The sequence below is a fragment of the Lissotriton helveticus genome, chromosome 5_1, assembly GCF_964261635.1.
Source record: "Lissotriton helveticus chromosome 5_1, aLisHel1.1, whole genome shotgun sequence".
Taxonomy (NCBI): domain Eukaryota; kingdom Metazoa; phylum Chordata; class Amphibia; order Caudata; family Salamandridae; genus Lissotriton; species Lissotriton helveticus.
Window position 1 is genome coordinate 1,276,335,977 of NC_136065.1, and position 25,594 is coordinate 1,276,361,570.

The following is a 25,594-nucleotide window of genomic DNA, read 5'->3' on the forward strand; positions in this document are numbered from 1 at the left end:
TTGAACAAGTTTATGTAGTAAATAAGGGACACATTTTGCCTGTAAAGTAATAAGAAGAGTTTGGCTTCATTGGTTCCTGAATCGCACAGGGACAATAACACTCAACCATGTGCTTATGTTCTTAAGTGCAAAACTGGACTAGATAATTTTCTCTTTTAATAATGCGTCAAAGATGTTTATTTCTATCATAATAAATAGCCAGCTATGTTGAGGTTTTTCAGTGTTTCAATTGGATATGTAATACTATTGCCTCTGGGCCCGATTCACAGAATGAACTTAAGACTAAATCCTAAACTTACTACTATTTGGTATTCACAGAATGCAGTTACTACTTTCGGGATTCACAGAGTAAACTTACTACTTTCGGGATTCACAGAATAAACTTACTACTTTCGGTATTCACAGAATAGATTTAAGACTACTAACTCTAAGTCCGAACTCGGGCCTTTAATTCTGGCCAGAGGCGGAGCTTCCGGCTTGGGGGCGGAGCTTGCGGCCCGGAGGCGGAGACTCCCTTTACCACCAAATTAGCAGAAATTAATCAAGAGATTTCCGAGAACCAAGAGTTTTTACTCAAACAAAAGATGACTAAACTCCAGAAGGATGTGGCCAAATTTGATAAAGAGAAGGTGTACCCCTATCTCAAGGAAGGATACACAAATAAGAAAAACGGCTACTCCTCGGATGAAAGTTCAGATAATGGTAGCCGGAGGGGCTCGTCCGGCAGTGATTCCAGCGGTGGGTACCCCCCCAACAACAACCGCAATCAGCGCCGTCCGAATTGGAACCAAGGTTTCAACCAGGGTCAAATGTTTCAGGGACCACCACAAATGATGCCACCCTGGCAATACCCCTTCTATCCCCAGGGACCACCACAGTTCTTTCCAATTAACCCTCCTTTTCACGGCAGAGGTTGGGGCAGAGGAAGAGGGCGATGGGGGGGAGGCCAGAAAGGGGTACAGTGGCAAGACCAGCCAACCACATCAACATCAGTGGAGACCAGGAGCACAACCAGAGGGAGGAGAGTCTGATTGTCAACCTTTCCACTAGACCTCTCACCCCTACTGAAACTAAGGTCCTCGAGAAAGGTCTAGGCTTTGTTCCTACTCCTATCCCTGACAGCTTTAACGAAATGTGCGAGGTTAAGCAACTCTTCAGGAAAATACGTTTGCGCTCCTTCTTTAGCGAAAGACCGGACAGCAACAGAACCGACACAGGGTTGCCTAAACCATCCACGTTTACTCCAACTGACGGTATGGTTCCGCCCGAAGTTCTGGTATTCGAGAGGGCAGTCCTTAAGAATTTGGAGAACAAACCAAACACGAGTAGCTTTAACAACCTCACCAATGCTGAAAGGCTGGCTGTACCAACACTCGGGAATGACACTACCATAGTCATCAAGCAGGCGGATAAAGGGGGAGCCACAGTGATCCAAAACACCAGTGACTATGACACTGAATGCAAACGACAACTCGCCAATACAACCCACTACAGACCATTGACAATTGACCCCACTCCAAGGCTAACCACCACTATCACTAGCCTGATCATGGAAGGAGAAACCAATGAGTGGATCACTAAAAATGAGGCAGAGTTTCTACTCACTACAGATCCAGTCACCCCTTATTTCTACACCCTACCCAAAATTCATAAGGGTACAACTCCTGTTCCAGGTAGGCCCATTGTATCCGGCATCGGCTCACTATTGGAGCCCCTTTCCAAATGTTGTGATGTATTCCTCCAACCTGTTGTGAAGAAGATACCATCCTTTCTTCAAGATACCAGGGATGTGCTCCGCCTCGTTGATTCCATCGAGGGGAGAGAGAGCGTCGACCTCCTCTTAACTTTGGATGTGGAGGCACTCTATACTAACATTCCCCAGCAGGCTACCCTGGAAGCTGTGGAGGCCACTCTCCAGATGGAAGCGTGGGCCTCACCCATGCCAATTTCCTTTATTATGGCCTGCCCTAGCATAGTATTGACGGAGAACTTTTTCCAGTATGGGTCCCAATTATTTCACCAGATCCAGGGGACCTCGATGGGTTCTACCTTTGCCCCTAGCCTAGCCTGCATTTACATGGCCACTTTTGAAGATCAATGCATCCTTTCAGCACAAAACCCCTTTTGTCAGAACATAACACTCTGGCGCAGGTATATCGATGATATACTGGTCCTCTGGCGAGGGGACCGGGAGAGCTGCGACGCTTTCTGTGCCTGGATCAACCATCAGAATCCATTCCTTAGATTTACAGGCACTGTCTCAGATACAACGATACCATTCCTAGACTTAACAATCTGCCTAGACCAAGAAGGACTGAGCACCTCCCTGTATTGCAAGGAGACAGATAGGAACAGTCTTCTCCTTAACAATAGTCATCACCCCAGGGCCCTGAGGGATAACTTACCCTTTGGCCAGTTTCTCAGGATACGCAGAAACTGCACCACCAGCTCCGACTACAAAAAGGAGTCTGTTCTGCTCCAACACAAACTACAGGATAGAGGGTATCCAACCAGATTGATTCACGATTCACGCAAAAGGGCCCTTAATAACCCTAGAGAGGCCCTACTTGAGACACACCCGAAAGAACCTGACAACCTGATCACTTGCGTGACTTGCTTCACAAAAAATTCATCGTTTCTGAAAAAAACTGTGAATAAACATTGGGGGATATTGAACACAGGGGGCCTAGATATCCCACATCCCCGTTTTGCCTTCAAACGCACGTCCAATCTAAAAGATGCCCTTATCCATACATGCCCTAAAAAACAAACGATCTCTGGCCAAAGTACCTTGTGGAGGCTCCCACCAGTAGTTGGTCACTACCAGTGCGGGGGTTGCGTTGTATGCTCACAGACAGTACAGTGCAAGGAAGTTAAATTGTCCGATACATTCACCTGGCACTTGACCAAACACACGAATTGCAATAGCCCCAGATGTATTTACATGCTAACCTGCCCTTGCGGCAAAAACTACATCGGTATGACAATGAGGCAGGTGAAGTTAAGGATCATGGAGCATAAGAGCAACATCTGGTGCTCTAGAACACACACAAGACTCTATGAACACTACATCCAACATGGCCACCAGGCGGATAGCATCAAGTGGCTAGTACTTGAATCTCACCCATCAATTACACAACAAGCTCTGTTTAGGATTGAACAGCGATGGGTACACCGCCTCCGATTGGATACACTGGGCCTAAATGACTCCGTCCCTTGGTCATCACTGTCTAGATGATCCCCATTTGGATAAGTAGGCACTACTCCACCACCTGCTCAGACGACAAGCTGCACCAAAAAATCCGTCCCCCTTCTCCTGTGGGGGTTAAGGTTGATTCATCCTGTTATCCGTGACTAGCACCCTGTCTCTAGGTATACCCATTAAACTGTGATCCTCGGAATAAGCAGTGTCCCTCGATATTTTTTGCACAGGCACTGGGGTAACATGACTATACTGTGAGCATCACAAGATGCAGTGTCCCTCTGTATTTTTACACAGGCATTGGGGTTTACCAACACCCCACCCTAAGATGGCCGCTGCGTTTACTCAAATGACACTAGCAGCTTCTCACGACACCTATACACCTCTTTGACGCATGTGCAGACATGATTGCTGGGGCCCACGCTCACTAGCAGAGTCCTCGATGCGGAAGTACGGACAGCTTTTAAACCCGGTTGTCTCGGGAAACCGGCAACAGCTGTTCCGCGCTACCTTTGGACCGCCACGCGTGTGGGTAGGTTTGCGAGCTCTGGCTGCACACACTAGAGGTAAGCAATGTGTCCGTGTAATATTTGCCGGGTCTATGTGGTATGCAGACTCTCACCGCATTTCGTTGGCGGTATTCAACCACGGACTTTGAAGGTCCTCTTGAGCAATTGAAATGCCCTTGCCAGACCTTTGCAAAGATTGGCGGCTTGTGTACATGACCCCCCATGGATGGTGTAAGTCGGGTCATAGGGGAATGTTAAGGAGTTTGGCAAGTTGTCTCACATCCCCTCGCCACCCCATGGGGGCGTTATCAACAGGGCTCTTGCCTTGTTTTAAGCTGAGCAAGCCCCTTTTCATGCCCTGATTGTCCGCTTATAAACATTGCTTGGGATGCACTACACGCTAGTCAATCAGGGGGTACTGGGGGCTTGTGTTGGCTCGCTGCGATCTTGGAAACGAGGGCGAGTACAACAACGATTATGCTTAGACACCTGATATCCAGGCATCTTTCCATCCACCACCATCCGAGTGGCTTTTCAACTCTTGTAAATCTTTCCCCCCCTTTTTAAAGCTGGCACCCGGTGCGTGTGTCTCTCTCTTTACAGGTACCGTACCTTATCGTGCTGCCCCACGGGAACAGACTGCGGGGCCCACTAGGGACACCCCTAGGGTAAGGATTAGCCCTTGCATTCCATCCCTTCTGACATCTTCATCCTATTTCTGTTCCTAACTGTTATATTGTACATATGTGACTATGGGCAAATACTGCAGAGATGCCCTCTGATTGTGTTTCTAATTTCTTTGTGTGTGTGAACTAATTTTGGAGAGCTATGGTGATCGATTGTTCGTGAGATAACGCCAATGTAAATGTTTGGCTTATTTCTATACATTTCTTCTAGGTCACCACACTAGAGCAGGACCTCCTGGCCTGCCCCCTTACTGACCCAGCGAGATTGTATTTTTTACCTTTCTTTTTCTTTGTTGTTTTTCATCACTGTGTAGTACTGAGCACCTGAAGTCCTGAAGAATTGCCAGTTGGGCAAGAAACATGTCGACCTAATCAGAGGGTTTGAGGTAGTCCGCTGTGCCCCTTACAGTCCCTATCTCCCCTCCCACTCTTTTAATCAAGGGAGTCAGCCACGTGAATAAAGGTCCTTGTGAACTGACCCCCCTTTTTTAACCACCACTCCCTCACGACTACACCTTCACTTGACCCCTCACACGCACTCAACCATTGGCTGGAAAAAAAGAACTCCAACAAAGAGCGCCTATTAGGCGCTTGTCAGACATTGCAGCGCCAGTCTGACGAGGAGCAGGAGGCCAATGATGAAGCATGACATCTAGCTCACTGGGTGTGTGAGGTCTTCTAGTTCGAACAAGGGAACACCCTGTTCCCTGCCTTTGCTCTCCTCCTCTACACACACACACTTTCTTGTCTATCCCCCGGGGAACTTTGTACCTTTTGTTGTGTATGCCAAGGTTGTGTACCATGTACGAGAAATGGAAATAGAATAGGATCTGCTGTCCATTCCGAGGACCCTACCTGCAATGTTTCTATTTACTATTACTATTTTTGTGACATTGTTGGTACCTCTTGCATCCACCTTTTTATTTTTAATGAAGGGGGGGCTCTCCTTCTCTCCACTGCTTTTTGTTTTCCGTCTGGTTTATATCTGCATGGTGCTGTGCAGGCAGGGGAAGAACTGGTGATGAAAAGTCAGCAAGATCTGGAGGACGTATGCCAAGAGTGGCATTCTAGTTTGGTATTATTTTCCCAATTCTCCTTGGCTGTGTCGCCACAATTTCTGGATTGCCTACCAAATACCAGCTAAGAGACAATCTGTGGATGCTTGATTAAAGCTGGAGGCAGAGTACAGTATTTCTCATAAACGTTGATTTGCCGAAATACCATGGTTAGTGCAACAGATGTCGAAACCTTTTGTCTTGTGATGACATCACAGGGTTGACTCTTTCTCCAATCTTTTACCACTCAACAGCCTCCTATTTGAGGGGTCAGGGGAAAAAGAAAGTGCTCTAACTGTAGAAATAAAATGGATTCCCACACTCTGGAGAGCAGGGGTAGCAAGCGCAGAGCCAGGTCTACCAAAAGGCAAATAGCATCTGCTCCCCCTAGATATTCTGAGTTTACCTCCATGATTGTTCCAATCTTCCATAATTTCTTCTCTGCAAATGTGTTTGGTCTGTTTGTGTCTCTCCACTTGCTCTTCAGCTTCTGGTGGCAGGCTGAGGTCCTAGCAGCTTTTGTGTCGAAAGTGGCACATAATTCAAGCATCTGTATTTAAACACTGCCTCTTGAAAAAAGTACCCTTTTATAAAAATGTTATCAAAACAATACATAATCCAGCTAAAGTAAGATTTTATCGGGGAATTTGCTCTGAAAAGTGTGGAGCGTGATCAGCTGTCACAGCAATTATATTCACAGGTTCTCCACCAAGCTGAGATTAAGTAAAAAGGCTCTGAATACTGCTGCAGTTAGGGACAGGCAAAGACAAAAGCAACCATGCTGCTTTACAGGCGCTAGGAAATAAAAGGAACGCTTATTGCATGCTGCTGTGGAAGTCAAAAGTAAAGTACATGGAATCAGAATTGACTCATTTAATTTTCTTTTACATTTTATTTGATAAGCTTTATTCGATTTGTAAGAAACAAAATCATAAAAGCATACAGAAAATAATACATTTAAAAATTGATTCCAATACAAAATCAATAAGTGCATTAAAAACAATGTTTAAAAATGTGCCATACATTATAAAAAGATAAAAGGTCTGGGGAGAGCAAGTACTTTGCGACAAATCCATAGGGGCGTTCATGGTGGTAATTTACATAATTCATACTATGCCCATTCCAAATCATGTAGAGATTACATCGCGTTTCTAGATCTAACAATCGCCCTCAGAAAAGTGGATACAACTGCAATGATTTTTATGTTGTCTAAACATTTTAGTTTTTCATATGCTCCTCTACAGGTTCGCAGGCCCCATGATACAAGTAGAGGTTTTAATAGGCAGACCCTTGGGTAGCTATAAAAAGTACAGAAAAGTATGCAATGGATGTTTGACTGGTAGGAGATGTTATCACATGGCAAAGTCTATCCTCTCCAGTCATTTCAATGGGGGAAGCTTATTATCCTGAAAAAGGTATCTGTACGGAAGCGGGTCAAGAGCATGCGATTGAAAGGAGGTTGTTCGATCGAAAGATACAGTTGTATCCTCTTGGTGGGAGTGATCAGATGGTGTTGCACGACCGTTCTCTTGTATTTTTCCACCCGCCATCTTTTGGTCTCTAGATGATGTAAGAGGAGATGCTTCAGCACTTTTCTGGGCACATTCAGCATGCTGTCTGGGTTGGAAAAGTATTCAGGATGACCAATGTCATTCATTAAATCTTTGACATAGGTGAGCCATTTGATGTTGCCAACTCCATCTAGTGCCAGGCAGTCTTTCAGTACAGCTCTATTCATGCTGGTCTCTGGGTTAACCCAGACGTTATGCCATAACAAGACAGGAGAGGATTTAATAATGTCTGTGATGTATGGCAAGGCTAGTTCATTGTGTGCTACATAAGTTGCCGTGCTCCTTGGTGCAGCCAATAAATAGTGGAGGAAACGGTTTTCAGTGCGTTGGATGGAGTCCACCTGCTCCGTCCCCCAGAGGCCTGCCCAGTATGTGCCTGTCGGGATACATTTAGCTTTATAAACTTGAAGCAGTTCTCTGACAGTCCTCCCGCCAAGTTTATTTGTGAAATTTATCATGGCACCCGTGGCTCTGGAGAACGCGAGCCCCCTGGCGGTTACAGCTGGTTTCCATGAGCCCCTTCTCTCAAAATTTATACCGAGGTAGCAAAATCTGTCGAGAACCTCCACCCTTCTACCGTCCAGTAAATTGGACAAGGTACCCTCCTGTTCTTAGTTCCCCATGACATGGTATATGTTTTTGAAACGTTCACACGGTGACCTCTAATTTTCATGAACTCAGAAAATGTTTCCACCGCTCTTTGCAGGCCAACCCTTGTCTGGGACATGATTGCCGCGTCGTCCGCGTAAAGGAGTATTGGAATAGATGACCCATTAATTGTGGGGTAGTCATGATAGGCTTCAGTAAGATAACCCCCTACTTTGTTAATATATAGAGTAAAGAGCAGGGGCGCTAAGATGCACCCCTGTCTTACTCCTCTATGGTTCCGGAACATATCGGAGCACTCGCCTCTCCGGCCGAATCTGACGCGAGCACCTGCCCCATTGTAAAGCTCCTTAATAAACGTAAACATTTGATTGTCTAGACCAATTTCAGATAGTGTTGTCCAGAGCAGCTCATGGTCCACACAGTCAAATGCGGAGCTTAAATCTACATAGGTTACAAAGAGGTTTCTTTTTTTGGCATGGGTATATATTGCTGTTATTAGGGCCAGGTTTAATCCCTGCTCAACGGTTCCTTTTCCTGCCCTGAAGCCATATTGTAGGTTGGAGATGATCTCTTGCTCTTCCAACCAGCCCTGCATTCTGTTTAGAATGATTCTGCCTGCTATCTTCATTAGACCATCAAGTAAAGAAATTGGTCGGTAGGAGGCAGGATCATTCCTGTCCCCCTTCTTAAATATCGGGACTACAATTGCCTCCGGCCAGGTAGGGATAAATCCTATGTTGTTTAAGGAGTTGAGCACGTTGGTCAATATGGGTGCCCATAGACCAATCATGGACTTAAATAAATCTATTGGGACACAGTCCGGCCCCGGTGCCTTCCCCGACGTACTTTCATTGAGTGCCCTAATCACTTCCTCATAGCGGAACTGGATCTCCAGCGGAAAAGAGCTTCTCAGAGTATATTCTACCGGGGCGTCCGGATCTTTAGCCGTTGGCCCTCGAACATCAATCTTATTATATAGACTTTCAAAGTGTTTGACCCAGGTTGCTGCCGGGATGGCTAAGTCAATTTGGGGTCCCTGACTGTTTTGCAAGAACGGGGCGTTAACTGCCTTCCAAAAGGCTATGTTGTCCTTCTTTTCTGAGGCTTCATGGAGAGCCGACGAAGCCATGGATTTTAACTCTTTCTTCCTACTAGTTATGGCAGCCCTTTATGTGCGCCTAGCTGACTGTATAATTTCCCTAGACCTTGGGGAGGAGTGAAGAGCTTTCTTTAAGGCGACAAGCGCCTTGGTACTGCTCCCGTTGAACCAACCCGGATTCTCCTTTGGAGGGTGGCGTGACACTTTGGTTAATAAACTTATTATTCCCGTGCAGATTTTTAAAAAGGAAGCAACTATCGTTTGATGATCTTCCTCAGTACGGAGGCAGTTAAAATATCCTCAAATGTGTTACCCACAAGTGTTTGGATGAAATTGGTAGGCACCACCCTATCCCATTTAATGCAAAATCCATTTCTGCCCGCTAGTCTAGGTGTTACATTATATAAGGTGTTTTTTGTTGGTCTTAGAGTAGACTAAGAGGACTTCAGGATCATTAAGATAGGGTAATGGTCACTAAGGGCGGTGTCTATGGTGTTCCAGTTGCGGACGGTCCCTGAATATCTAGATGACAAAAGCATAAAGTCAATGGTGGAGTTGCAACCCCTTCCATTAAAGGTGGGTCTGAATGGTTTAATTGGGGTGCAGAGCTCATTTACAAATGACAAAATGAAGTGGGAGGAAATAGAGTTGAGGAGCTCCCGAAGTGTCGAGTGAGCGAAATGGGTCGGGCCCCCTCGTTAAAATCCCCCATCCCATAGACACCTGCCGTGCCTCGGGGACAAAGAGAGCAATTGAAATCCCCTACCCATAGCAAGGCCATGTCTCCTGCCGTCTGCTCTTCGATTTTTATAAGGATTGACAGGAGTTTTTTTATTACGTGCTCTATCAAAGCAGGGGGAATGTTATTATAAAAGTTTACCAATATCATATTTTGTAGGGATCCCCAAGAAGAGACTACTATTTGAAGAAATTCATCAGTTAAGAACTTTACATTTGGGGATCCAACAGTGGAAGAAATATAGGTACACAGTCCCCCTTGTGTCTGCCACTGTGACTGGGCATAGCTGGGGTATAGAATGTTTTGTATCCCAGGATGTGTTGTTCCTTTTTAGCCCATGTTTCTTGGACGCATACAATGCTGTTTTAAAGCCACTGCGCGCCATACTGGGTTGTGGATTTTATCTGAGAGACCCTCTACGTTCCAGCTAATGATACTGCTGCAAGATGGCGATACTGTGATAGGGGCATTATTTGTGCCAGTGGGTGTAACAGTTTCTGAAATTCCCTATAAGGGAGCCAGGCCGGTAACAAATTGGTGCCCCTCACAGTCAACGGTTTCAGCGGGGGAATTAGTAACCAGGCAGGCTGGTGGCAAAAGTGTGATTCCCATATCTTTAGTTTTATAGATGTTATTTAAGGGGCAATTAACCTGTTTTTGCTTGCTATTGTTATTATAGTCATCATTGGGTGTGGTGTGGGGGATGCTAATATCAGAGCTTCCCTCGACAGGAGGACTCATAGGGATGGGTGGGGCATTGTTTTCCTGCCGGGTTTGCCATATCCTTGCTCCCCCCACGCCCGCTTCTTGAAACCTCCAAAATGTAAGATTTTTTGATGGCGGTACGATTTATATGTCCCGCCCGGGAGTGATTAGCGAAGTCTGAGAAACCTTTAACAACAATTGGCGAAGCAGTGTTGTTTAATGCACTTGGGGTTGTAGGTATTGCGTTATTAAGTCAATCGACATCTTTCAGTCCCATAAGTGGGACAAATCGATTTACAGTGTTGATGTTAAAGACTGGACCCCCCAAGGTGTTGTGATATCGGTTCATTAAGCCGGGCTGCTGGGGTAATAGGGACCATGGGTAGAAGTAGCTCAGGCCGTGTATCCTAATCCCATCCCCTCGGTTCTCAGAGTACCAATCATTTAGATACGGTATTACTCTTAGGTCCCTGAAATTAATAATTATTACATCCCCCTGAGTATCTTTAGGCCTCTGCCGACCCATCCCAGCCTCCTCACATGTAGGATTTCACCATTTATGTTAGGAGGTAGGGGTCTGTTGTTTCTTAACCAGTAGATGACTTTATTTTTAAGCTCAGAATAGCTTTCAGTTTTCCCTGTTGTTAATTCTGGTACCCTCGTCAAAACTGCGACATATGGAGCCGCTTCCGGCGGCAAGTCTATTTGTGTGTTGATGCCTTTCAAATTCCTAGTGTTAAGAGGTTCCTTAGCACTATCTCTCTGTTTATTTCCTGGCTTATTTGTATATCCTACGGATCCTTCTATCCTTGGTGCAATTTGGTGGCTGCTATGCTTCGGTGGAATTGGTGTTTTATCGTGTACTGGTCTTGGGAACTCTGTAGTTTCATTCACAGTGCTTAGACTATTCTTTTTGGGTTGCACAGTAATGTTTTTTTCCCGTTTGTCATCTGCCAAGTCCTTGATAAGAACAGTGTTGGTAGTAATTGCGTCTTGTATAGACCCCAGGTGGACAGCTATCTGTTTCACCCTTTCTAACAATGGGAGTAGTAGTGACTTCACTAGGACTTCAATGTTCCCCATAAGCTTTTGAATTGGTGGAATGGGCATTGGTATCTGGACTGGGGCAGTTGTCCCTGTTCCTATGGTGTTACTTGTGGTAGGATGTGGGGAAATCTTCGCTAATTTAGTATGCCTATCCCTTTTGTCTGTTTCCCGCCCTCTTTCTCTTTAGTGTAGATCCTTTCGGGTGTAGAGGAGCTCTGGGTTTGTTTTTTGGGATAGGCATTGAGCTGGTATATGCAGTCAATTCTTCTGGAATTAGTTCTAATATGGAGTCTACAGTAGTGTCCAAGTTACTGTGTGTCCTGCTTAGATCAGACAGCGATCTTGCATCCTGGAATAAAGAAGGAACACTGTTGTCACTGTGTGTGGATTTTTCCTTCCCTGGGTTCGGAGTAGTCGCTAATTGGAGGGATCCTAGTGATGAGCGCTTGTTCAGGAGTTCAGTTGAAAGCCGGCGCTCCGTAATGACTATCTCGTTTTCCAGTCTTGAGGTCGCTCTGGTAATGAAATAATCAAGGGTCCCTCTCATTTACCCACCCACTGAAGGTTTCGTTTCCTTACTGCATTTTTGGGACATCGTTCTGCGATTGTGTCAGTATGTATTGTTGGAGCGCTCGTCTTGGGAAATAATGGGTACGACAAGTAGATAAATGCCAATTAATCAAGGTACTAGATTTCAGAGCTCCTTATAATGCAGTTGCTCAAGTTGCCAAAAATGATAAGTGACAGGGGGATGGCCCTGCCCGGCCTCCTCTAGCCACTGAGGGCCAGAGAGGGCCCGTCCTTGTCCCGGCTTCTCCCGGGACACTCCGGCGCGCTCCCGCAACGCGGGAGATGGTGCGGAAATTTATGCGCCTCCGTTGGCGCTTACCCTGTATGCGGCTTCCGGCCGCGGGTGCTACTGGGGATTGTAGTCTTCCCGGGCTCTCCCCCACACAGCGGCCGCAGTGATGTTTCTGGGCTTGCGGCGGTGGGGGGTGAGCGGGCACAGCAGTGCTGGAACAGCGGGTCCGGTGAAAAGATGCGGGTTCGAAGTTCAAAGGCCCCCAGGGAGGCAGGTAGGTTTCTTCAAAGGTCGCCAAAGTTTCCAGAGTTCTCCCCGCTCCACCGGAGATGGTGCGGATATTGATGCGCCTCCTGTGGCGCTTACCCTGTATGCGGCTTCCGGCCACGGGTGCTGCTGGGGATTGTAGTCTTCCCAGGCTCTCCCCCACACAGCGGCTGCAGTGATGTTTCTGGGTTTGCGGCGGCGAGGGGTGAGCGGGCACAGTAGCGCTGGAGCAGCGGGTCCGGTGAAAAGATGCGGGCTCGAAGTTCAAAGGCCCCCAGGGAAGCAGCTAGGTTTCTTCAAAGGTCGCCAAAGTTTCCAGAGTTCTCCCCGCTCCACTGGAGATGGTGTGGATATTTATGCGCCTCCTGTGGCGCTTACCCTGTATGCGGCTTCCGGCCCCAGGTGCTGTTGGGGATTGTAGTCTTCCCAGGCTCTCCCCCACACAGCGGCCACAGTGATGTTTCTGGGCTTGCGGCGGCGGAGGGTGAGCGGGCACAGCAGCGCTGGAGCACCGGGTCTGGTGAAAAGATGCGGGCTCGAAGTTCAAAGGCCCCCAGGGAAGCAGGTAGGTTTCTTCAAAGGTCGCCAAAGTTTCCAGAGTTCTCCCCGCTCCACCGGAGATGGTGCGGATATTTATGCGCCTCCTGTGGCGCTTACCCTGTATGCGGCTTCCGGCCACGGGTGCTACTGGGGATTGTAGTCTTCCCGGGCTCTCCCCCACACAGCGGCCGCAGTGATGTTTCTGGGCTTGCGGCGGCGGGGGGTGAGCGGGCACAGCAGTGCTGGAACAGCGGGTCCGGTGAAAAGATGCGGGCTCGAAGTTCAAAGGCCCCCAGGGAAGTAGGTAGGTTTCTTCAAAGGTCGCCAAAGTTTCCAGAGTTCTCCCCGCTCCACCGGAGATGGTGCGGATATTTATGCGCCTCCTGTGGCGCTTACCCTGAATGCGGCTTCCGGCCGCGGGTGCTGCTGGGGATTGTAGTCTTCCCAGGCTCTCCCCCACACAGCGGCCGCAGTGATGTTTCTGGGTTTGCGGCGGCAAGGGGTGAGCGGGCACAGTAGCGCTGGAGCAGCGGGTCCGGTGAAAAGATGCGGGCTCGAAGTTCAAAGGCCCCCAGGGAAGCAGGTAGGTTTCTTCAAAGGTCGCCAAAGTTTCCAGAGTTCTCCCCGCTCCTCCGGAGATGGTGCGGATATTTATGCGCTTCCTGTGGCGCTTACCCTGTATGCGGCTTCTGGCCGTGGGTGCTGCTGGGGATTATGGTCTTCCCAGGCTATCCCCCACACAGCGGCCGCAGTGATGTTTCTGGGCTTGCGGCGGCAGGGGGTGAGCGGGCACAGCAGCGCTGGATCAGCGGGTCCGGTGAAAAGATGCGGACTCGAAGTTCAAAGGCCACCAGGGAAGCAGGTAGGTTTCTTCAAAGGTCGCCAAAGTTTCCAGAGTTCTCCCCGCTCCACCAGAGATGGTGCGGATATTTATGCGCCTCCTGTGGCGCTTACCCTATATGCGGCTTCTGGCCGTGGGTGCTGCTGGGGATTGTAGTCTTCCCAGGCTCTCCCCCACACAGCGGCCACAGTGATGTTTCTGGGCTTGCGGTGGCGGGTGGTGAGCGGGCACAGCAGCGCTGGAGCAGCGGGTCCGGTGAAAATATGCGGGCTCGAAGTTCAAAGACCCCCAGGGAAGCAGTTAGGTTTCTTCAAAGGTCGCCAAAGTTTCCAGAGTTCTCCCCGCTCCACTGGAGATGGTGTGGATATTTATGCGCCTCCTGTGGCGCTTACCCTGTATGCGGCTTCCGGCCGCGGGTGCTGTTGGGGATTGTAGTCTTCCCAGGCTCTCCCCCACACAGCGGCCACAGTGATGTTTCTGGGCTTGCAGCGGCGGGGTTGAGCGGGCACAGCAGCGCTGGAGCAATGGGTCCGGTGAAAAGATGCGGGCTCAAAATCAAAGGCCCCCGGGGAAGCAGGTAGGTTTCTTCAAAGGTCGCCAAAGTTTCCAGAGTTCTCCCCTCATGTATTCTCCCTTTTGTCTAGTAAACACCAGGATACGTTTTGGCTCAACGTGAACGCATTAAATTACAAATATGTCGTCAGAGGGAACGGTGTCCCAGCAACAAAATGTGTCAAATTTGTGCACTACTCATATGTAAACCCAGGCTCCACGGTTTACCATAGTTTGGCTGATATGTTGAAGGGATCAGACCTGGACAATGAAGAGGTGGCAATGGGGTCTACAATATTCAATCAAGACTCCTTATCTAAAGTCATTAATGCCCTGAGATCCAATGGGCCCCTGGTCATAACAGGCTGCCAATCACACTCTTTAAGTCTGATGCAGAGTTCTGGGCTGTCCACCTCACTCCACTGTATGTGGCCTGTTTTCAAAGTGTAAAGGTCCCACAATCCTGGAAGGGATCTATCCTTAATCCAATTCATAAAAAGGGGTGAAATGTCAACACAGGAAGCTACAGGCTAATTGTGTTGCAGGATGTAAAGGCTAAAACATACGCAACTCCATGAATTTAAGACATGGGTGGCTGATGCTAACAACATACCCTTCTAACAAACTGGTTTTAGACCACAGTCTTCTACCACTGACAATATAGTCATAGTGTTATATCTGACACACAGCGCTTTCATTCTTTAACAGACGAAACTGAGTGCTTTGTGGATTATTCCGCTGCTTTAATCTGTCAGGCTGGGGTATACATGACAGCCTACTTAGCGCTGGTATTGCATTGTACTTTGACACGTGGGTCCGTGTCCAGTCTATAACTCAGGGACTAAGCTAATTTCTACCACACTGGGCCTAAAGCAGGGGAGCATTCCGGATCCAATGCTGTTTAAACTTTACACACCACAGACAGAGGTCTTTCACTAACAAGGGCAAACTCAATCCAACAAAGATCAACTCTGTTAGGCTCTTAATGATTCAATATGAAGATGAACTGCTTATACTAGCTCACAAAAAGATTGGTCTGCAGCGTGCTCTCAATGAGCTTTATTTTTAGAACACAGCGAACAAACTGGTGGCGAACCCAGATAAAACAAAGGTGATGATTTTCAACAGGTATAAAAAGAAGAGGAACCCATGATGCAGGCTTGGCAACCAATGAATTACAGCAAACATTTAAATACAATTAATTTGGTGTCTGGTTTATAGATACAGACTCCCCACTATAAACAGATTAATAGGAAGTCCTAGGCATTTACCTATGCCTTATGCAAATGATATCACCAGCTTGGATCCCGAACAATGGAGGCCATACTGCAAGTTACTCAGGCGAAACTGCTACCTAACCTCTGATATGGCCAACATACCTACCCAGGGGGATTTATTTTCAGCACTGAACAAGGCACAGTGCCATGCTTGTAGGAGGCTGTTTCAACTTCCAAAATATCCTCGATGCACGCTACTTCGCGTAGAGCTTGGCCTGCATGGCCAAGATATTGGAAGCAAGGCTGCCTACCTTAAGTATTACTACGCAACACAACGAGTAAAACAAACTCCCTAAAAAGGTTCTCCAAGTGCTTTATACTGCCTCTTATATTCCATGGGCCTCATCCCTTAGAAAGCCGGCTTCTGATCTAGATGGCAATTTGGAAACATTGATACCCCTAGATGCTCTTTACTCTAGCATAAAGGCTATTTCGGGGAAACAGACTGCATTCACCCCGAAGAGAGCCAATTAGGCAACTAATCATAGGAGGACACGAAACTGCATCCATATTTAAAGTTGGCATTAACCAAGGAAACCAGGCATGATCATGGTTGCCAGACTACTCTATCACTTTCGCCCATAACGCCTCCAAGTTGTGGAACGCCCTTCCCCTTCATCTGAGAGCTAACTCCAATCTTACCTCATTCCGGAAACAGCTCAAGACTCTTCTTTTCAACTCCCCACAGTAACTTCCTGCTACTATCCCCGCCTCTGCCTAACCATCTGTTGGTCCCTTAGCGCTTGGACGCCCCCGGGCATCAATCGCGCTCTATAAATCCACTTACAATTACAATTACACTTCACCAATCTACCAGTAATACTGCAGCGCCTTTTCTTTCGGGAGCTGGATACACTGCTAACTACGCTGCTATGGGGAGGAGGTCGTCATAGGGTAGCCTTAACCGCACTGTACTTACCCACGAATCAGGGAGGGCTGGGAGCTCCATCCTTTGAAGCATATTTCCTGGCGGCTCAACTCCAGTGGTTATCACACTAGACGGCGGAGCGTCATATAGGAGAAACAATCACTGATGAGGGTCGCGTACCCCTCCCGGCAATCCGGAGAATGCTCATTCCCCGTACCAAGCCACAGCGCACCTACCCCTTGCAGTGGTCCATAGCCCACACGTGCATGCTGAAAATTATTCGCATGTCCAGAGAGAAACCTCTATGCTCCCCTCTACTTCCACTAGTAGGGTTTCCCTGAAAGGATAAATACTATACCACCCGAGGCCCTTCAGGTATGGACTGAACACTCAGTCACGGAGGTAGAATCCCTGTTCGAAGATGAACAGCTAAGGACGTATGCCCGAATAGCTGAACAATTGGACCTTCCGCCGGGCCAGTTCCTGCTGCACAGTCACTACTGGGATCTAAATGAGGTGGAACCTCCAACACACCCGGTGCTACACACAGTTCTACATATTGGAGCGGGTAGACATTTAGTTACCTGGTTCTACAAAGCTGTCCGGGAGCTAATCCCCAACGCCCTCTACACTCGCTGCGACAGACATGGGAAAACGAAGTAGGATGGGTGTTTAATGATAAAGAATGGGAGCCGGCCCTAGAATACCCCAAAAAGTTCTCCAAGAATGTGTGTTTCAAGAAAATTCAATTCAATATCCTCCACAGAGCATACCTAACACCACACCTCCTCCATCGTTTCTAGCCTGCCCCCGCTGCTAGGCGGACTTCAAACACAGGTTTTGGGATTGTCCCACTATCCAACAGTACTGGGACAAAATATACCGGACACTCTGAGTGATGACCAACATATGACCATGTCCACATGGGAGCCCATGCTCTCGGAATCTTCCGCAGGCGGAAGACCAAAAAAGTGAAGTGCAGCTTTGCATCCTTAGCCATTCTCTTACCAAAAAGAGGTATGGCCATGCATTGGCGGGCCCCGGCGGGACCTCCTAACGCAGCCTGGATAGTTGCCATGAAAAAGTAGGGTGCGGCGGAAGAATAGATATTGAGGGAGGAGGAAGTGAAGGGAATATGTAAACATCCCAAATCTCTGGAGTGGGCACAATTATTATACCAATTCACACACGAAACAACACAAGCGGAATCACCGGTAGCCTCTCAATCCCAGACTCCACCCCTATCCTCCATGGGACTGAAAGAAGACAGTGCAAGGCCAAACTCAGAGACCTAAGGCCGGAGATGTGATAGGCCACACCGGGTGATCCTATCCACCACATCAGGACAATCCGTCAAGGCCCTCCCACACGCACAACCCCACACCATGCAACGTAAACACAACCAGCTACACAATTACTTTTACAGATATACATTCCGGGAGCTCCCCAACAGCTTCCACAGTTCACCCCCAGGGTTAGTAGTTTTGTATCTTCATCGCTGTTCCGAAACCGATGGCTTTTAAATGGGAACGCATTCACTAAATATTATATGGGATAGCACAAAAAGGTGACTGTGGGGATAAAACAACAATCCACGATCATGGGAAACTCACCCAGCCAGGTACTAGCCAGAATACTAGTACTGAAACAAAAGTCAGGCAAAAGTCAGGCAAGAGGTTACTTCCCACAATATTTTACTGTACCTTGTCTAATGTGTTGGATATGCAATAAGGTTGTGAATTCTGTTCTCCACAGTTATCTTTCAACTACCTACAGATGCATATCAATATATTATAACGATATTATGTCAACTTGTAAAATGAAATGCTAAATCCCAATAAACAAATCTAAACAAAAAGAAAATACCAAGGAAACCAGGCACTGCATCCTCAGAGCACGACTCATGGTTCTCCGAATTAATGAATTTCGTCTAGACTAGACCGGTACACCGGGGAGCATGCCTTGTAGATTCTGAAAGTACAAAAAAGAATCCATGTTACACTTATTATGCTGCTGTCTGGGGTTTTTATCTGATGTTCAGGTCAAATGGGGTCTCCACCTGTAAGGGGGTACTGGAATTTTGCATGACCACTTCTGTGCCTATACATCTTTCTCACTTCAGCAAATTTGTCAAAAAGGTCTTTATTGGCACCTGGAAGCGAAGGATCTGACTGTGTTTGCCTCTGCCACTGTCGAAGCACCAATGTCATAAAGTCTTATTATTTGCTCTTCAATGTTCATGATTTTATCACTTGGTTTGTTGTTCTTTTATAATTGTATGATTTTCTGTGATTCATTGTATAGGTTCTAATTAATTAACACCAATAAAACTTACTTTAATACATTCCTGTTATATTTCTGCTGAAAATACCACACACCTCCCTTTCCACAACCATGAAATGAATAATACAACTAAAAATGAATAACATGATAAAAATCACAACCACACCGATTTAAACATTAAAACCCATACTAGGTTTAAAAATGTACAATTATCACTTATAATGAAAAATCTGTATATTTCTCAGGTCTTCTCAAATCCATAGCATCTTCTATGATTGTCCTTTCAATTTGGAACTGTCTAAAGAAACCTCTTGATCACCACCTTTGCATTTTGCCACTCTGTTGAGATTCTAAATGTGGGAATCTTCCATCTGAGTATCCTTTCTGAAGATCTTTATATCCTCACAGGTTTGCAGAACTTAGAAGATCTACTAGAGTTTGACTCTCACTAAATGTCTCATATCTGCATTGGATTTTCCAACAACTTTCTTATGAGACACATATTCATTACTCACTTTCAACTTTTCCACTTCTCTCAATCTTCACTCTCACTCCCATTTTCCACATTCTTACTAATATTAGTTTATGCAGAACAAAGTATGGAGTTAGTGTTCCTCGATCCATGGTACATTGAGGTGTGACCTTCAATCCATTTCATACCTTCCACTTTCCAACTTTTCCCACCATGCTAAATGGTTTGTTTAAATGTTTTGTTCAACCTCTTCACCCTGCCTTAGACTTCTGGATGGCATTAAGGGCATGCCTAGTTTCTATCTCATTGGCATCATACAAAATTTCCCAAACACTCCACATTCTGCATTCTTCCAGAGAATGTGGAATGTTAATACTCTGAAGATACCACACTATGCTGAAGATGTTCTTATATAACTGGGCAGTGATATGTGTTGCCATGCATATAGAGCCTGGGTCATGCATTCACATGCAGCCAACAAGTCCGAAGCCTAGTCCCTGAAACAGTTGCCTTACCCTAAAGCAGGGTGTTAGACATGTCAACCTTAGGGTGGTCTTCCCTCAAACATTTTGCCTATGCCCCTCCTATTTGTTTTTGTGGCCCTAGGACTCCGTGCACTTTACCACTGCTATCCAGTGCTAAAGTGCTCTTCCCTAAAATATGATAAAATGGGCTTACACCTATTGGAAAATTAGTCCCTAGTAAAGTGATATACCATATACAGAGGGTTGGTAAACTAAATGCTACTAGTGGGCCTGTAGAACTCATTGATCCACCTACTTAAGTAGCCCCTTGAAACATGTCTCAGGCCTGCCAATGCAGCATGTGTGCAGTTTTTAAATTCCAATTCGACTTGGCAAATGTAACCCAATGCCAAGCCTAAGCCTCCCTTTTTATTATATTTAAGTCACCCCTAAGGTAGGCTCTAGAGAGCCACAAGGCCCGTGTGGATTGTAATTAAAAAGCTGGACATGTACTTTTACGTTTTACATGTCCTGGTAGGAGAAAACTCCCAAATTCATTTTTCACTACTTTGAGGTCGACCTCTCCCACAGGAAAATGTTGAGTTACCTTATCACAATTAAAAAGTGATGACTTTTGTTTGGGAGCAGGTAGAAATGTCATGTGCTGTGCCTAGAAAATTGTTACTTAAAATCATTTCTAATGGTAAAGTCAGATTTTAAGTCACAATTCTGAAAATGCCACTTTTAGAAAGTTGGCATTTTCTTATCCTACCTTTGGTGTAGTTGGCCCTTGTGTATTCCTTCCAAACAGTCACACAATAGAAGGACAGGATGTTGGCAGAATAGGCCACCGAATGCAGGATGGGGGGCTGAGCTGTGCACAGCCCTACTTGCACTTTAAAGACACTGTCTCAGCTCACACACAAATAATTTCACACTAGCCTATTGTTACTGAAGACACACTGGGACTAGGGCAGGGAAGCAGAAAATTCCAGAAACTTAAGTAGGGGGAAAACTCCAGAAGTTTCTTCCAAAACTACCATCAAGTATAAAAATAGGACCCTCATACCCACTCTTCAGTTCACTTCTGGACCTGCAGAAGGACCCTTAGAGGACTGTCCTGCTGCCTGTGGCCTGCTGTGTACTTCAGAGGGCTGCCCTACTGCACCATGAGGACTACTGCCCTGCCACCTGAAGCCTGCCCTGTGCGCTTAGAGGATGGCTTGAGTTCCTATGGATCTGAAATGTATACTGTAAGGGATTCCTAGCGACGTGGACAGTTACAGACCGCAGCTGATACTCAACACATTAGGACTGGTGTTAGCGAAAAGAGATGTAGCAAGGCGCCCGACCTCACTGACAATACATGATTGGAAGGCAAGAATGGGCATATACATGGCAGCAGAAAGGGTCATATACAAGGGTAGAGGCTGTGCAAGATATTTTGACAGGATATAGTTCAGATGAAGGAAATATTATGGGCTCAACCTACTGTATAAAGGGACACAGACAATATACACCTAGGGAGTAGGATAGATATCACCACACGATCGGCTCAGGGATGATGTGATACCCAAACAATGATAAAATAATGAAAACATGAAACCGTAGGTATGGGACATTGATGAGATAAAACTGAGATACTGCAGATATGCTGTACAGAATATGTATTCAGCTTTTATACACTCCACGGACCACAGGGAGTTGGGAAGGGGAGGCGGCTATGACTATGTGCGACAACTGTTATGTTTTAGACTGTTTCTTTTATTCCTCCTATGAAATTGAAAATCAATTAAAAAATAAAAATTAAAAAGAATACTTTCTATGTATTCATAGAAATTAATTTGTGGTTCAGGGATAGGACAAACTCTCAGTATTTTGGCTCACATGGCAGTATGGGGTGAATTTTAATGTGTGATACCCTGAACGACCAAGGATGCTTGTATCTGACAGCACCCAGCTTCCACTGCATTTTAAGGGCACTAAAGTCCAAGTGCCTTCAGATATTTCAGCACTCACGGTGCACCATGAAAATGTTATTTAGTGTGTCAGTTTTCTTTACTAGACTAAGCAGCAATATCACTGATGGGTATCAACCCTCTACAACAAGTACAATAATAAAGATGCTATCTCGCAGCTTTCCATATTTTCAAATCAGAATCTGTGTCAGCTGAAAATCTGCAATAAACTCCCTCTCAAATTGTATTTTAGGAATGGGATAAGTGCAAGCAACCCAATTGGAACATCTTGGACCCAGCTTCAGTACAAAACCTATACGTTCAGACACCTGTCACAGGACCTAGGTTTGCTGTGGGTACTCACCAAGGACCAGATGATCCTGAGATGCAAATTGTAAAGCAGAAGAGCGCTCACCAGCTCAACCTTGGCAGATCTGTTTCAGGCACAGAATGGATCACTGCCTTCTCCTGATCATTTCTTTAATTGAACATCTTCTACTATTGTGTAGTCCCGTCCACTGTGTCACTGCTGTTCCTTAGCCTCTCCCTATTTCTTTGCCTCTATTGTACCATAAAAGGCTGGTTTTCACATACAATTTCACTTTTTTCCTCTCTCCTTTTAACACCTATTTTTCATTACCATAGTCTTTGATTTACCAAAGTGCCAGGGGTGGTGAATGTGACATCACACACTATTTGGCCACTATTAAAATCAAAGGAGTGTACCCTTCTAGCACAATTACTCCCACAATAACTTCCTGTTCATTGCTGAGAGACTAGTGGAAAGACACGCAAATGGAGGATACAGAAAATAAATAGGGCTCATCCGAATCCCTTTCATCTTCCTTTCTCGTCACTGCCTTAATAATCAGTTCAGACTAGAGGTTTCAAAGGCAGTGTCAGGAGTACCAATACTAATCTCCTAGGGTCTAACCACCCTGCTTAATGTTTCACAGGTGGGAAAAAATTTGCCAGCAGAGCAGCTCTGGCTCCACCAAGGTTTAAGTCAACTTAAATGGCTAATCAAGGACCTGTATTCCACCACCAATTCTGGTGGAGAAGCATTGCAAGGGGAAGTAAGCATGGTGTCCATGAGCCACTAGCACCGACCCACTCATGTTAGGAAGACCTGACGTGTGAGGAATGTACCTATGTTTTGAGGGTCAATTTCAGTGCTAGCATTTGGTGGTGGAACTTCTGCAAGCAGCAACCATCATTGATTAATTATCTCCTAGATGTTCTCTCAATTAAGTGGGCTTCTCCTATGGCAAAAGCAGGCACTTTGGTGAAGAAATGTTTGTTGTCAGCTGAAAAACTCAAAATGTGGTAGATATACCACTATTGCTTTGGCAGAGGAGAGAAAATCAGTTGTAGCGGCCACAAAAAAAAGAAAAAAGAAATAAGAAATTTGATAAACTTTAAAGCAGCCCATCTTTCACTTTCAACCAGTTCACTTGCTATTTCCCTTTTATACAGTCTCTTCTGCTCTGGCAAAAGCTCTTCTTCTCTCTTTTCATTACACCCACCAACCTCTATGTTCACCATGCAATGTAAACGAACAGTTTCATTAAATTTTGTCAATAAAAATCTTCATTTAATCATATGTGGAATTTGTTTGCCTTTTTTTTATAAATACATTGTATTGAGTTTTCTCCAGACCTTATAACATAGACAAAACATAGTTCTCATCCCAATCAGTATGCAATCCGCGGCCACACATCTGTCAACACTTTCTGCGTGTCTTTCCCACAATCAATCAATCAGGGGTTTGTTAAGCGTGACTACTCACCCATAAGGGTCTGAAGGTGCTGGAGAGGGGGGGGTCGCAGGTTCCAGTCCATCAATGAGGGGGTCTGTGGAAGAGCCAGATTTTGAGGTTTCTTGCGAAGATGGGGAGCAATGTTGTCTGTCTGAGGTGGAGAGGAAGGTTGTTCCAGGCTTTGGCCACAAGGAAGGAGAAGGAGTGGCCCCTCTTCAGTTGTTACATACATAATACCCATTAACTGTTGGCCGAAAAAGAATGCATTTCCTTGTCCAAATTCCATGGTGAGGGCCTGCAGGGTTCATTCAGATTCCCTCTAAATCAGGCCAGTCCATCCATATCCTCAAATATGTGTGTGGGCAACACTTTGCTGTATATATTGGGCATTCTATCCTCATGCAGTGACCAATACCATTCCTCCAACCCTCCATCGGGGAGGGTTGGAGGAAGGGTATTTCTAATTTTGAGCAATTGCCCTGTTTGCAGCCACGAGAGCAATCCTGTCATCTGATACTAACTAGACCCACCTGTTTTTGCAAAATGGCCATCCTTGGGTCCTGCGGGATACGCCCTCAGCCCAAGACGTCACTTATTGTTGAAAGAACCCACTCTCAGGAGGGGGCCAAGACCCTACTACTCGACACTATAGGTAGCAGGACCCCTCAGAACTCTAAACAATGCAGGCAGCATGAAGAAGCCAGAACCCCTCTCGCCATAACTGTATCTCACATAGTATGTACAGTAAAGATAGTGCAACTGAATAAGTTGGAATTTTTCTGCCACCACTACCTCTCTTCAGTGATGATCTGTGAGAGGTCCCAGGTCAGCCTCCCATGCATCCCATACCTAGGGGAAATAATCAGGTATGTCAATCACCAGTGACCAAATCATTTGAGAGATTTTATGCTCTCAGAGATCATCCACCAGTATTTTAGCCTCCAGTTGATCGAAATCTAGCAGCCCAAAAGGTCCCCCACATAAGGCATTGGGGTGCGACACAACTGGAGGTACCTCAAAATGAACTATGGTCAGGTCAAACTCCATCTGCAACATGGCAAAGGACTTCAAGGTCGCTCCTTGCATGACACCCCCTAGCTTGGTTATACCTGATCATATTCCATTGCTGGTGTCCCTTGAGTTGAGCACCTGGGGGAGTAGGGATGTCGTCCCCGAAAGCCTCTCCCACAAATGTAGTAACTTCAGCCCATCATGCCAAGTCTTTTTTACCACCTTCATAGCCGGGGAAGAGTAAACATTGTCGTCCCCCCATAGAGAAGGTGTAATAATTAAACTCTAGGCATCGCCCCCGATTTGGAGCAAAAGTCGGGTTGGTTATCCACTATTTGTTAAGAATCACTAGGTAGGCAACTTTGCAATAAAAACCTATATCGGCTGTTGCTATGCCCCCATCATAGGTGGATTTGTAGCATTTATGTAAGCAAATCTGACTACTCCCTCCTGCCAAAGAAGCCCCTCAGGGCTCTGATGATTTTAATGAAGAAACCCTTAGGGAGTATGTAAAAATAATTCTGTAGCTCCTAGAGCACTCTGAGTAGAGAGACCATCTTCGAAATTGCTGAGCTGCCCAGGAGAGATAGGGGAAGCACCAGAACATACTGATAGCCAGCCGTCTAATAGAGGATGGATATTGTGCTGCCATGCTCTTGGGGTCTTGTGTGATGTATAGGCACACAAGCAGTAAACCCCCCTGCCAGCTGGGTGCTCTGAGCCCACGTCATCTCTGAAGGTTGGTCACTGAGGAGTAACAAGGGGGGTTTAGTCTCATTTAGATGCAGGCTGGAAAAAGGCACCAAACGGGCTAAAAAATCTGCATCAGACTGAGACCAGACCATTGCAGGTTCTTCAGAAACACAAGACCATCGTCAGCATATAATGTGGTTTTGTCCTCAACACCTAGCGCCCACTCAAACCCTCTAATCTTGGTATCAACCCTGTTCTAGTATGCCAGAGCCTCTGTCGCTAGCATGAAGAGAAATGGACAAAGTTTACTCCTCTGTCTGGTGCCCCCCAACTCTGGGAAAATCCCTAACATAGGCTTCCAAATCCTAAACTGTTTCATTAAATCTGTGTACAGAAGCCTTTCGCAGTGGCAAAACCGTAAGCCAAAATTGAACCGCTTCAGTAGAAGCCCGAGGTAAACTCATCCCACTGAGTAAGAAGCTTTTCCAAAATCTGCCAGAAAGAGCGCCAGTGGACCTGAAGCTTTGGGACCCAAATATCGTTGAGTGTGGTTGCCTATTTCAGCATAAAGGCGGATTGCTCTCT

The 25,594-nt window shown here is 46.2% G+C and overlaps 1 protein-coding gene across 1 annotated transcript in view; it reads left to right on the plus strand.

The window, feature by feature from the left end:
- Positions 1-23,149, plus strand: part of LOC144755303 (fish-egg lectin-like) — a 136,434-nt gene extending 113,285 nt beyond the window's left edge. The window contains exon 4 of the mRNA XM_078644098.1: positions 21,800-23,149. Within this exon, the coding sequence (XP_078500224.1) occupies positions 21,800-21,944 (145 nt within the window). The 3' untranslated portion in view covers positions 21,945-23,149. The remainder of the gene's footprint in view (positions 1-21,799) is intronic.
- Positions 23,150-25,594: the final 2,445 nt, after the last annotated feature.